A 15607-nucleotide genomic window follows, 5' to 3' on the forward strand; every position below is an offset into this window, starting at 1 on the left:
AAAAAAAAAAAAAAAAGTCTCGGGCAGCTCTTAAGTAAAGTAGAACAAGTCAAATTGCAAGAAACAAACAGAATAAAATAGGATTTAGCTCCAAAAGGTCTAGTTAAAAACAAGTTAGGAAACACCCTGTTAGGACTCTTTCAGCACACATTATTTCTAGTTGCTTTTCCACGGCAGTAAAAATCAGAGCTGCCACATAGCTAACCAAGTACCAAGTCCTCAGCACTGTGGACAAGCACAAAATAGGTGTCTGCTTACTTGCAAAAACTGTTCATCTTACTCATTACAGTCCTGCCTCACTTCAGCTACTCTGCACCACTTTTAAAATACTGTCACTGGCCAACAGGTCAGCATGCCAACAAGGTGAGTGTGGGGGAAACTGAAAAAAGAACAACAGTTTTCTCAAAGCAAGCTAAGACAAGGCTGAGCAATTTCTGTGTCATTTTATATTTACATATATGTATGTTTGCATATAATAAGCATTTCATAATATATGAAAGCAGAGTGCTTCAAAGAGAAGTGACAGTAACTCAAAAGTTTCAGATGACTCAGTGGCTCCCATATGCTGTAGATCTTTTACAGAGGAATACATATATTTTCAGGATTTATGTAGAAGATGGATTTTTTTAGTATTTTTCAAGACTTTAATTCAAATGAGCTCTGTGTAAACTTTCTTTATTCTTTGCCCACCCATATCACACAGATAACAATATTTCATTCAACAGTCAAAGAATATTTCATAGAATACGGTTCATTTTTATGAAACTTTCAATCAGCTTCACTGATATAATGAATATTACTATAAAAAGCCAGGGAAACTTTTAAGCAGCAGCATTGAAATACACCTTTGCATGTGGAAATTACGTTAAGGGTAATTTGCATTAAGGAGAGAAAATGCAATGTGATCAAATGGAACTTGTGGCATTAAATTTTCATATGACAGAAGAATGATTTAACTTATTTTGAATGCAAGTTTTTAAATTGTTTTTTAAAATACAGAAATATTTTCTTACTACTTTTGCAACATGCAAGAAAGTGTTAAAATGTCAGCTACGCTTCCTGTCAGTGCTTTTATGCAAATTTAATTTGTATAAGTTTCATAAATAATTTGAAACAAACATGTAAATAAAAACTTTAATACAGTATTGTTCAAAAACATGCATCTATTTCAACAAAGAAAAACACTGAAACAGTATGAGCTTGTTATAAAGTGCAATGCCAAAATTATCCAAAAAGTTCAAGAGCGTAAGATAATTGTTAACAAAATCTTTTCATCTCTCGTATTGAAGAAATCCATCATATTCCTGAGCACTCTGCCTTGGGAGGTTTTCCAGTAGTTCTTTCCTGGCAAACCAGAAGACAGCAAAGTTGATTCTATCAGTGTCCAAACACATGAAGGGCCTGAGTGGGAGAAGCATCCAGTTAATCCAGTTACAGGTCCTTGTTCAACTTCCATTTTATCAAAACAATTTTTCATTCCTTCAGTTTCACTCAGTCTCTAGGTAGACTAACCACAAATGTGTTACATCTTTTCCTCTTTAACTCCTCAAAACCCCAATGCATTAGCCCTCTTCTCCAGGAACCAGTGAGTTGGTGGAATAGAAAGGTCTAGGTGTTTAGATAGCAGGAATAATCATCTCAGATTACTTTACATGCTTCAGCAATCAAGGTTTCAGCTGGCTCTTGTAAAGTAAATAATGCATGTGAGATAAAATTTTACCTTTAACACTTTAAGTACAAGAAGAATCTCCTAGCAGCTCTCTGGAGTCAGTCACTTAATACTCTGCTGTCTCACTGCCTCATCATTCAGAAATTCAGTTCTATGTACACTCTAAACAGATTCACTTATTGCATAAAGATTACAACTCTTTTCTGAAAAAAACCTACGTAAAAAAACAACCATTGAAAGCAAATATGCTGAAAAGGAAAGAAAGAGGGCAATAACCAGTATAAAATATCATTTTAAGGACAGAAAAACTTTCTGCGATGCATTAGAGGGAACGGGAAGAAAGGCAAGCATGAAAGCTATAGACAGACAATTGCTTTTCCATAAAGAACCTTTATGTTCTCACAGTAATACTGGTCTGGGACTAAATCCCATCCCAATCCCATTAGGATTTGGGCCTGGAAGAATTATTGCATGCAGTCATGGCAGTACCAATTTAAAAAACACTAGGCAACAGAAGTTGCATGTAATGCCTTCTACAAAAGGATTCAGATCACAAGAAAAATACTTACAAAGGTAAGACCCTCTTTCCAAAGTTTTCAGTTCATAGTTCTTGTAAGCATCCTCAAATACTCTCAAGTTCTTCTATTGCAAGAAGATTGCAGACAATATATCTCAATTGCCATTCCAGTCTTCAGCAGCCTCATTTTTCTTGACAATCTTTATCCGACATGAAACGATGAAGTGCTGTGACAGTGTTCATTTTCTGCCCTTGGCTTCCTACAACCTCCTCATTTTCTCTTGATCCAATACTGCTAGCAGTCTCAAAGTGATTTCACACAGACATTCCACTTAGCAATGGCCTGACATGCATCTTTACTATGATGGTGTTTCTCTTGAGCTTTCATGTTTCTGGATGGTAAAGAAATCCAGACGCTCTGTGGTTCCATATATACACAAAAGGCCCAGTGAATTACTGAAATGCAGATGTAGCACTGAAATGTCAGACGTAGTGAAGTGTAGCTAACTCCAAGAACAAGAAACCACAAGCAATTGCGCAGCACAACTTAGTATTCAGAAACAACGTAGATCAACAAAGTACTCATGTAAAAGGAAGGTGCATAAAGCATAAACATGTGCAACAACTTCAAATAGGACTTGTAATCCAGTGCAAAATTTCCTTGTCTGCATAGAGTAAGTGAACAATGTGCAGTCACATGGTATATCTTATCTCATTAGCAAAAACAGCTCTGGAATTGCATCCACATGGACGAGATTAATCTCTACAGAAAGTAATGTGTGACAGAGAGACGGAGCTTTCAGGAAAACTGCCTTGACATAATTAGCATTGTTCTGACAACATACACTCAAACACTCATGTCATGTAAGAGGTTAGAAAGAAGCACAAAATAGTTTTCCCGTACCACTAGTGTTGAAATTCCAAAGATGATGTTACATTATGGCAGAATAAACAGATAATTTTCATAGGGAGAAAAAAAGTTGAGATTGATATACACAGTCAGCTGGTATAAAAAAACCCCAATGTTTAATTTCCTCCTCCTAATTTAGACTAGAAATCTTGTATTCCAGCAGGGACTGGTTCCTACCCTCTCTGAAATTTCTTTAATTGCCGTTGTGCCTCTCCTGGCTTGGTTTCACTACCAAGTTTTATCTTGCTGAAAATGTTACAGTACTCTGCTTTTATAGCAGAGTGGGGAACTAATGAGACATGACCAAATTACACTTTCATCATACTTACACTGCTGGAAAAGTTGAAAGAATGCTCTCAACATTTAACATATTCAATTCCTACATTCAGTTACTCAACCTATTTTAAATCTGTGAATCTTGGTGCTAAAATTAGGTACTTTAATCCATACTAAGCATCAAAACTTCTGACTTCAGCCCTTATAAAAGGACTCAAACCTTCTTCTTTGGCATTCAGATTTGAATGCAAGAATTGTTACTAGGCACGTAAGTTATCCATACAGGTCATATGTATCTTAAGAAGTTCTTACTTTTTTGATGTCTTTAGCAGAGCAGAAAGATGTCCAACACTACAATAAATGTCACATACTTGATGTGCAAGTTTAAGGATTAAAGGCTCTCTCAATTGCCTTAAAGACAAACATGGCTTTCCTCACACCAAAGTAATTCACAAAACTGCAACTGTGTGTAAACACGATCAGATATACCATCAGAAGAACTAATCATCACAGTCTTACTATTAATGGCATTGTTAATAATAATTTATTACGTAGTGAGGTGGGTGTAGGTCTCTTTTCTCAAACAAAAAGTGACAAACCAACAGGAAATGACTATATGTTGTGCCACGGGAGGTTTAAATTAGGTATTAGGAAAAATTTCTTCACTGAAAGGATTATCAGGCACTGGAACAGGCTGTCCAGGGAAGTGGTTGAGTCACCATCCCCGTAGGTATTTTAAAAGATGTGCAGATGTGATACTTAGGAACGTGGTTTAGTGGTAGACTTGGCACTGTGCTAAACAATGGCTTTAAACTGGAAAAGGGTAGATTCAGGTTAGACATTAGGAGAAAATTCCTCACTATGAGGGTGGTGAGACACTGAAACAAGATTGTCCATGGAAGCTGTGGATGAGCCCTCCCTGGAAGTGTCAAAGAGCAGGCTGGACAGGGCTTTGAGCAGACTGGTCTAGTGAGAGGTGTCCATGTCAGTGCAAAAGGGTTGGATATAGATGATCTTTAAGGTCCCCTCCAACTTTGACCCTTCTGTGATTCTATGATTAATAGTTGGGCATGAAGGTCTTAAAGGCTTTTTCCAACCAAAATAATTCTATAACTCTAGGATTAATCTTCAGTAATTCCTTAAGATCTCCTTTTTGGTTTAGGCATAGAAAGAACTTAAAGACTTTCACTTTCGTTGGCGTGAATTAAAATTCAAGTGACTTAAAACTGCACACGAAGGTTTTAGTTTTGAAGAAAAAGACAACAAACAATACTTAAAATAAAACAATAAATAAAGCAGCTTAAGGTACAAACCAATGCTCACTTAAAATCAGAGGAAGAAAACAGAAAATCTAGAGCAGAAGACCTGAGATAAATATGTTACTGGAGTAAATATTAAATACATGAATAGCTTAAATATTTTGCTAGGAAACATCTGCATTAAGTTCTATCTAAACCATTTGAGCATGACTCAGTCTTAGTTTTGAATCCTTAATATAATCTTATTAAAAACTCAGGATTTTTTTAGATACTTCATAAATTTTATGATGCTGTTTCAAGTTTAAGTAAAATGAACACTCATTCATTCAAACTTATATTTAAATTATGCTAAGTGATGCATTCATTAGAAAAATCAAATAAAAAAAGCTTTTTAAAGACAAAGCTTGAGAAATTTTATATGCCACAAGGGAAAATAAACTGTTGTTACCACTTAGCCAGGACCTTTCTATATTGAAAAAAATAGCTTCCTTTCAGTATTTTTCTTACTATATCAATATTTGCCTTTTAGTAGTCTTTTAGAACATAGTTTTCTGAGTTTCATATATTTTTATTGGCAAAATACCTTTTACGGTTGTTAGGTTTTGAGTTTTGTCATCCTTCACTGGACACTTACTGGAATAGCTATGCTCTCTGACACAAAAATACTGACAAACTGACGAATACATTAGCAATCACCAGAGTCTCCAAAAGTAAATTGGTGGTAAAGACAAACTTATTTACTATATTAATTAAATGGTCTATTTAACATGGAATATCAATTCTCTAATCACATCTCGTTTAAACTTCTTACTTCAATTAACAACCCTAAAGTCTACTGGAGACCCTACTGTTCTAGGATCATTAAGAACATTTTCATTATCTGTCAAATGAGGGAGTAAAAGGCAGAAACTGCAAATACTCTCAGGAGTGGGCCTCTACCCCACTTAAGAGATGATTAGGGAGAAAGCAGCAGCAGTTCTCATTAGTTGCTTAGCAATGAAATGTCCCCCTACCAAACAAGAAATGAACAAAGCAACAGAGGTGTTGCCATGCAAATGAGTAAATTGATAATTTATCATCCACTCAAGGATGATCTGTCCTTCATTAAATCTAATCAATCTGGATTACACCACCAATGGTTATCTTGCACAACGAAGGGAGGAAGAAGACAGACTCAAAGAAGCCAGTGTTCTTCAATTATAAATATAAGCATTGTGCATTTTCATTGTATATGTGTATGACACATAGAAATAAGGAAAACAGGTTAATTTAAAACAGATTAACATTGCCCTTTCTACTATTTAATCTTATCTTTTACATGCATAGTAATGTCCAAATTACTAATTAATTATAGTTAGCAATTAGCCATACTCTTAATGTTGGTAAAGACTTATATACCAATCTATAACTTTAAAATATGAATGATGTTCTAGTAAGATATGAGCATTTAATCAGTATCAAAGTCTGCCAAATAAAGAAGTTTTCAAGAAGTATACTCACATACAGTGCCACAAACTCAGATATGCAACTGTTTACACTGTGTTGTTACTAGCATTGTGAGCCCCAGAAAAGCAGAGATGTTAACTGGAGAAATTTAATTTCTGCTGCCTTTATTTTCAAATCCTAATTCCAGGCTGCCATTCTTTCAGCCACAGATACAGTATAAGAAATTCCCTTTAATTTCCTCTCTATTTATTTAAAAGGTTGCCTTGTTTCCTGGGTTGGTTCTTCTTGTTTTGGTACTGTCTGGTTTTGTGTTGTTTTGTTTTCGGTTTTTTTTAAACACCGGCTCACTTCGTATGAACAAATGAAAGTTTTCACCAAACGAAGTAAATTAGAAGAGAGTGAGAAAGGGAGAACAAAACCACCTATGCAGAAAAATTCATCAGGAGTGGTGAACACTTCTTAACTAGAAATCAAGATGAAAGTAAATGCTAGATTGTGCTTCTTTTCCCTGCTTTCAGATCTGACAAATGAGAACAGTCTCCTACTTCTACAGAGGATTTTTTTGTTGAGTTTTAGAAGGGGGTGGGGTAAAATTGTTTGGTAGTTTCATGTAAAATTTCATGTAAAAAACTGAAGGATTTCTAAACTTCACTGAATAGTACACAAAATCTGATTGCTTCTTAGTATATATTTGAGGATAACTACACAGACTTATAATTACAAAAAAATTATAAAATTCATTTATCAAATAAAGCTTTTATTAGCTACTGAAATTGTTATTCAGAATAAAACAAAAATGCTGTTCCAAGACCAGTACCAGTTAATAATTAAGACAAATCTTACCTATATATTCACAAATGAAGACTACAAAAAAAGGAGTGACAAGATCATTTATGCCCTGAACATATCCACTGGCTGGATGACGTATTGCCCAGATAAACAAAATTCTTTCAAAAATCTGAAAAATAATTAAAGACACTATTAGATAATTTTAAGTTATGAGCACATGTTAAACAAGGCACTTGAAAATTATACCAGAGCAAATTTATAATATCACAGTTACTAGTATAAAAAAACATACATACAAAAGCATAAATGAACACTGGTATTCATTATTAGCTTCCAGTGCTAAGCAAGCTTCTCAGTTCTTTAAAAAGAAGCATTTTCAGGGTATATAATTCAGTTACAGTAGTTACAACACAATAGCACTATTCACTGGAGCATTTCCAATAATATAAAATTCCTCTTTCCTCAAGAGACAGAAATATAAATAATCTTCCTATGATTTTTCACCTCTTTGAAAGAAGCATTTTATCAATAGAGTATTCTATTCACTCCTAAATAACAGAAAGAAGTACTTCATATAGCTCAGAGTTTTTAATAGCATGCCCATAAAGAGATTCTGCAATAGTTGGCTAATATTGCAGTGTAAGGTTTTATACTTCAGGAGCATGTATAATTGTTAATTAAAAAAAAATTTTAAAAATCAAGAAACGTAGAAATAAGGCAACTGCCTGCTATACCACATAACCTCACCCCCTCAACTCCATAAACCATACCTTGCTTAGGACCTGTAAAAGCTCTTATGGCTACACCATATCTGATCAAGGGAAGGACAGTGAAAGAGTAGAACTGAGCAAGGAAATCACACAACTTATCTCTAAGAATTTAGAACTGTGGCAAGTTTTATTTCCTCTCAATTGCTTCTGAATGTGCTACTTGTCTTTAAAATGCTGTAAATGAGCGGCAGAGTGAGAGCCACTATGTGCTTTTCCCTAATTACATGCACTCAATCACATACAGTATTCTGAAGCAAAAGAACCCTTTGTTCCTTCTCTGGAAGGTGTGCCCAAGAAGCCAGAATGCAGAGGCAGGTAAGGAGAGGTGATAAAGGAGAGCTCAAACCAAAGGACTGTGTCACTGTGACTAATAAAAAAGGGACAGACTTTGGAAGGATCCAAGAAGATTGTGTAGTTTGCTACAACTCCAAAAGTCAATGAATGCTCAGGCTTCAAGAAAGCCCATAAAAGACCTGCCCTAAAAAGACACAATAGGGAGAGGAAGTTCAGTTTATGAAGCCTTTAATATTTTTACTCAAACCCACTTGAAGTTTTTGCTAGATTAAGGTGACTATTCTAATTATTTTTCAAATAAATTGTTTAGTTTGAGAGTCTTTTTGTAGCTATCTTCAAGGAAAGGTGTAGACATAGACGACTTGCATCCAAGTGCTTGAGAACCCCATCACTGGCTTCCACAAGAGCTATCTGAAGCTGAAACACATTTGCACATTTTGCTTTGAAAACAAGTCTCAAATATCAACATCTACTCTACTCCAAGGCTTTCTTTTGAGAGTCAACTTCCCTTAATCTCCAGGCTTTATGCATCCCTGGCATGTTAAAAATCCATAGAACATGGGAGGCTGTAAACAACAATAAATACAGAAAGTTTTGGTGGACACTGAAACACAAGCCTTAACGCAGCTCAAGTCTGAGTCATTAACAGCTACTATTAAAATTCAGATTTTGCTCAATGTGATTTTAGTTTTGGGGCAAAGATTAGGCAAAAAGGGAGATAATAATTTAGCAAGTTCTCCATAAAAGCCTCTTGTTTTCACTAGCCAATGACTGTAAATTCTTCTTGATGCCAGATGTGTTACTTCATGTGTTTTAATAACCACTGCTTGTTAAACTGAAAAAAATACCAACCTCAGGCCATCAAGCAAGAGCCAGTAGGTTTTCACTGTCTGTCAACAACTGTATAAATATCTTAAGTCTCTCATTTACAGCTTGCTTTTACATTTTACATTATTATACCTTTAGGAAATTACAGTCATGTCCTAAGTTTAGTATTACTGGAAAACCTATCCAGGTTAGCTAGCTCACAGCCATCCTTCCTGCTTCTGTCAGTTGCTACTTCTAGTTTCAGTAACAACAGCTGTGCACTAGTATCATTCTGTATTTCACACCAAAAAAATGACAGGTTTATTATACTAAAAATACAAATAACTTTCTTGAAAACAAATATCAGACAGAGGTGACTAAAAAAGTCTATTTAAAAAGCAATTGCTGACTCTGAAATAGCGCTATGCACTAGGCTGAACAAAAAGATCCTTGTGTAATGTGGTTAAAAAATATGTACACAGTGAGAAAAAAATACAGTAATTCAAGAAGTAGCAACTATCAAAATACCCATTATAAAAACTGTAAAAAAGTGCTTTTCATGAAGGTGTATCTCAAGTCAAATAACTCTTCATCCTAACAATCCTTCCCTTTCCTCAGACCTGGAAAATATGCATATCTTGCTTTGCAAATTGAGATGCCTATGGATTTCAAATACTTTTTAAATCCAGATATGAAAATCAAGATGGGGGGTGTTTGACTGTGGGTTTTTGAGGGGTTTGCAGATCTTTATAACATTAACGAGCAGCAAGGATCATTCAGCAATTGGCACACCAGCTTTAATTTCCCCAAATGCATCTAATCAGAGATTCAAAAAATACACACTGACAGAGTTTTCTATTTCCTACCCATTTTCATGAAGTTTCATTTACAGTTCTGAATTGAAAAAAAATAAGCACTGAATACCTGAAAGGCAGATTTAAGTTCCTATGCAGATCTCATCACTGTGTTCAAATAGGACTCACTAAAAAGGACACTTCCCCAAATTGTTTCCTTCTTGATTTCCAAACCAGCAACAGAAACTGGAATTACTTTTCTACTATGAACCACTGCATCTCATGAGATTTCATTACCAATCAATTATTTTCCTTTGAATCCAACTCTCATTCATGACAACAGTAAGAACTATATTCATATACATAATGAGAAGAATCCATTAGCTTAAAATGCAGATTTTAAATTTCTTATGGGTTTTACCATCTCAGAGGAACTCCAAAACCCTCAAATCTTTAATCATAAGAACTTCTGAAACTTTGCTTTTTGCCTCTAACTGAAAAATAAAAGTGGAGACAATCATTTTTCCATCCATTTCCTTACTACTCACTAAGGAAGAAAAAAAGAGTAGGAAAGATGGACGGGACTGAGTATGGACTGGGAGGTTTTAATGGGTTTTGTTTGCTTGTTTTAGGGGTGAGGGGTACATTTTTGGTTATGCTGGTTTTGTGCTTAGTTTTGTGTTGGTTTTATTTTTTAAAGAAAGTAGCAGCACTTTAACTGTTCAATGCCTTGACAACATTGTGGAGATGTCCATCTATTTATGTGGTTCCATTACATGGCTTAATGTACTCAACACTAAACGAAGGTTGTATGTGTACGAGCAGGAAGCAGGGATATTAGGCTGCATCCAACAGACTAAATTTAAGGAGTAACTCTGTTACTTGCAAGAGCAATTTCAGTTTCTAAAAAACGGGGATTTAAAATATGTTTATTTTGAGTGTTTAAGATGCACATATCCAATGAAGCATTAGAAAAATATACCATTGGACAAGTTTAACAAATAACTACAAATAAAACAATTCTCTCTTTATCAAAAATACATTTGCAAATGAGATCTTAGAAAACCACATTAAATGAATATGCTACCTGAGCAATGTTGTTATCTGCAAAAACAGAATTAAAAGGGAAAAAAAGCTAAATAATTTCACATTTAATTGATCCCACAAAAATAACTGAAACTGCATTCCAGACTCAAACTTTACAGAATGTTTGCTACTGAAGTTCTGTTGACATATCAGATTTTGCTTCACAAGACCTTACCTAGATACAGTGTTTGCCTTTTATTTATTTACTTGCAAGCAATAACAATGTAAGTTCTTCTTATTGAAGCATCTACCAGTTCTGAAGTTGACTGCCACCATTTTCATTAAACCAGTCTATTTTCAGATTAATAATAATACAGCTATAAAGATACCACTTTCAGATGTGACTGCTTGTATAAAAACTACTCTCCAAATTCCCAAAATAAACTCTTATGCTCTAAGTTAATCATTCAACCAAAAGGTGATTGTAACTGTCCTGTGACTAGTTCTTTTTAATATCAACGCACTAATTATTTAACAAAAATACACATTTCAAGTGTTGGAAATCCTTGACCATATCTTATTTAATTTTTAATTCATGTTTACTCTAGCATTTCTAATTGTATTATGGAAAAAGCAGGTATCAATGGTAAATACAAAGTTGTGTTTCTACAAAAAATTATCAAGTTAGCATCTAGCCTGAAGAAACGTATTAAACAATTCTTAAGAGTAGTCACATAAATATATCTTGTACCACATATAATCAAAAGACAAAACTAGTCCAAGATCCTAAAAGTTTCTATTTCAATCTGACATTCTCATTATTTCTCATTATACACCTAACTTCAAAATATTCTCCAAAGATTGTCTGTTTAGTGTAATTTTATTAAGATACTTATCACCCAAATAGTTCAGTTAAAAGAAAGGACACTAAGTGTATTCTACAGAAGATGTTTACACAGAATTTCTAGTTTAAAATTGTTTTTACAACTGTCCAAGTAATTTAGAAATAAATACACTGTCTAGCAGCCACTCTTGAAGAAATATTTTGGACTTTGCAATCTTCATTTAAAAACAAGAATATACACAGATTATTACACCAGCCAAGTTAAAAAGCTTCCTATTTATCCTTCACTAAAATACGGAGTGGGGAGGATCATCATCATTCTGAGGTACGTTTATCCAAGACAAAGAACCTCAAAAACACAACTACTGTACATCAGAACCCCAGTTATATGAATTTAAGACACAGGTGGTCTTCTCTGAAACCATTAGAACAATTTAGCCATGCAACATAAGGAAGTAAAATTCCACCCAAAAATGTCACTTTATGTTGAATGCAAATGTATCTTCTGAGTAACTTAAGGGAGAATTGCTGACGCTGTTCAAGTATTCCTTCACTCTGAGAAGTACTTCAGAATTGTTCTTTCTGTAGCCATCTCTTCATGAAATAATATTCCCCTTCCAATTTCATTTACTGGCTCATTCCTAGCTACAACACTGATCTTATTAATTTATTTAATAGTGTATCTCTTGCTTGTATTGTTTCCCTTCTTGTCCACTCACATCTCTTACTCTTCATCCTTAGAAAAGCCCAGATAAAACACCACTGTGCAGAAAGCAGTACTCTTAGACCACTTTCTTCAGGAAACTGTAATAGGCTATTTCTTCAAAGAGATTTCTCCAATAATCATGGAGAAGCATTTACATCAAACAAATAACTGTAACAGTGGAAAAACAAAGGAAAGCTAGTTCTGCATTTAACTTCTCATATCATCTAGTGAACTATCAGATGATGTTCTATGTGGGTCTATAATCACACTGACAGAACAAACATGGAAGCATATTTGAAGGAGATGAAATTGCAAGAGGATGACTTACATCAGCTGTCCTACTTATGACTTATGTACTCTACAAAGAAAAGTCCCCACGGGATTCAATTATCCAATACATAGCAATTTGATTAATTACCATTGTCATTAACTGATGCATGTTTTCTATGGCTGAAAAAGAACTTCAATAGTGTCCTCAACATATAAAGCTCACAAAAATGTAAAATCAAATAAGGAACACAAACCAGTAATGCTACAAATTCACAAAAAAAAGATAATTTGCAAAGTGGCAGACTACAAGAAGAACTTTCAGACCTTGAAGGATTTTGAGAAATACATAGAACCAAGGGAACTACGCCCTGAATTACTTCAAAAACACATTATTCAAAAAGTATATAAAAAGCAAAAAAGGAAAAAGACCCTCAGATCAAAGAAAAAACTGACAGATTCAATGCAGAAGATTAATGAGATGCCTTTCCTTGTACTACTCACTTTTACACTGTTATTTTCAGCCTATACTTATATACTTTTGTTTTTTGGACTTTTTAAAGCAAGTTCTGAAGTCAAAATAGCAAGTAATATCAAAATAATAAATTGATGCTAAAATATCAGTCATTAATAAAATTATTTAAGACAAAAATAATTCTTTAGATATCATTCTTACCTCTGTTACTTTGGGCTGAAGTCTTAAAACTTCAGGACTCATGCGTGGGATATCTATATGGATCTGATTAGACGAAAAGAATAATACTGTAAAAGAAAGTAACTGCACACTTTTTAAACAGCACAACAACTAAAGTTATGGTTTTATAGCATTATTTATAAAACCATTGTATCATTATTTTTGGAATAACATTGATTTACTGTATTTCAATACATATGGTAAATCTTTAAGTCATTGTGAAACTATCAATGAGATAAAATTAAAAACCACACACTTTCTTTTCATGTTTTAGGAAGCTTATATCACTTTCTGGCTTTTTTTCAAATTATAGTCATATTGGCACTACCTATTACCTTAATTATTAGTAAATATACACTACTGTTTCTGTAAAGTTATATTCAATTTGCATATTATATAGCAGTGTATATCATATACACTTCTTGCTACTAAAGATCAGGCTTGAAGCTGAAAGATCAATCTCAGCTTCTTTTGTACTAAGGAAGACTCAAGTAGGATTCAGTCTATACTTAGTGGTATACACTATTCATTTTAATATAAAACTTTTTCTTCCAAGTTATCTGCTTATCTGGGTGAGCAAGGAAGTTCAGCACCTCTATGTTTACTGCACATCATACACAGTACCAATTTGTTAAGCAGCAGTATGGACTCAGTAAGAAGCAGTCACTCCTGTACCATCCTCAATCATCTAGAGGAGGGGTTGAGTGAGGAAAGATTTGAAAACCCTACTGTTCTTTAATGGAAAACCATAGCATACCACATGGCACTGCCACATGTCATGACTAAAGCTGACATTAAAAGAAATCCACTATTTTGAATTTCAGACCAAAATACTTCACATTTTTGCTTCTCAAATGTAGGAAAACAATTGATTACAGAGCTGTCTACCGAGTAAGATTAAAGAAATAGTGAAAAACAGCAGAACTTAAAAAACTAATATCTGTGTTCTTAAGCATAAGTCTTGTTGGTAAAAGTCACTTTAACAGGCGTTCTACCTGTCTATAGGTATCCTGGTGATTTTCATCATTTCTGGAATCATAGTATTGTTCAACAAATGCAAAATACTCCTTGCGTTTTCTTTGTAAAGTGCTTTCTCTTCGGTCCACATTTGCAGGAAGATAGCCCTGAATAAAACAGTGAAGTGAAAAGATTAATATTACTCTTTGCCTTATAAAAAGAACCACTGGCAATTGATTACATGTGATAGGAAAGCTAAGAAAGCTGATGTAGTACCATGCAATCCTTCATGGATGCGAATAATCCTTTAGTAAATCTGTTTTCTAATCATTCCAACTGCTACAAAAGTTGAGATACTTACTAAAATCAGGTTTTGGGTTTCAAGTTTTTCCACCTTTAAAAACCAATTTCTCATCAAGAAGTCTAAAATTATGTTTACCTTTCAAAGAAAACAGTTCAAATAAATAAGCTGACTTAAATGCAATGCTAAATGACTTCATTAATTTCTGCATTCCTATATGGCCCTTATTGAAGCCAGTTTATTAAGTTTTAAAAAATGCATATTATCTTCAAGTAGGAATGATATACATTAGCAAATAGGTTTAAATTATGGTTAAACTTATAATAAAATAGCGTATTAATTCAAAAGCTTTAAAAATGCCCTGGCTACTTTATTTCACTGTTTCAAATGAGAAAAAAAAATATTCCAAGCTTTCATCTCAACAGGTTATTGAAAGTTTTTTCACAGAAAAAGACTCAAGAGATCCAGTGATTGGGCTCTGAGATTTAAAAGTATTAGCTATACATTCCCTTGGCTGTTTCCCAAAAGCAGTTTATAAATACTGCCTTATTTTCCATAAGGTATGAACATGCTAAGGAATCATGTCATATATGCAGAATTACACTTTGTTGCATTAAGTAGAGAATATAACTGAATGGTTCTTCATTTAACTTCATTAATATATCTCTGAACATTCCAATCTTTCAAAAAAAATTATCCATTCTCATTTTCTTGCTTTGTCCAGTTTGATCCCCATTTCTGGTGTTTCAGCCTACTTTTATTTAAAATCAAGCAGCTCATGCTTCTATTTTAGCATCTTATGACAGGAAATATAATGAATGGTATTAAAGGTTGAGTTTATATACAAGTACACCTCTTAGAAACATAATTATTCATGTTAACTGGCTATCAAAACATCTCCTGAGCATTCAGAAAAAGCTAATGTTTTCTTCTAAGCAGTTTAATCAAACAACACCAATATCCCATAAAACAAAACAAAAAAAAAAGCTAGTACAGATTTTACATTCATAGCAGTTCTGAAAAAAATAATTTATATACGAATCAACGTAACGATAGGTGACTTTGAAAGAGATCTGGACATTTAAGACAATATACAAAATTCTAATAATCTTACTATTCGCTAATCAAGTTAAAATATTTCTTGCCAATATTACAAAAGCTCTTCTTCCACAATAACAGCCATCACCACACTAATAGTAATTAGAAAACATACCAAGTTTACATCAGATTTAAGTTTCCTTAAAAATAATAATTCTCATCCTACCAAAAAAATCCTATACT

At 33.8% G+C, this 15607-nt stretch overlaps 1 protein-coding gene across 1 annotated transcript in view; it reads right to left on the minus strand.

Moving 5' to 3' along the window:
• Positions 1-15607, minus strand: part of TBC1D22A (TBC1 domain family, member 22A) — a 191850-nt gene that overhangs the window by 114041 nt on the left and 62202 nt on the right. The window contains exons 8-10 of the mRNA XM_009999458.1: positions 14064-14192; positions 13051-13113; positions 6921-7035 (exon numbers count right to left, since the gene is read on the minus strand). Of these exons, the coding sequence (XP_009997760.1) occupies positions 6921-7035; positions 13051-13113; positions 14064-14192 (307 nt within the window). The remainder of the gene's footprint in view (positions 1-6920; positions 7036-13050; positions 13114-14063; positions 14193-15607) is intronic.

This window comes from Chaetura pelagica, unplaced genomic scaffold, assembly GCF_000747805.2.
Source record: "Chaetura pelagica isolate M959 unplaced genomic scaffold, ChaPel_1.0 scaffold15, whole genome shotgun sequence".
Taxonomy (NCBI): Eukaryota; Metazoa; Chordata; class Aves; order Apodiformes; family Apodidae; genus Chaetura; species Chaetura pelagica.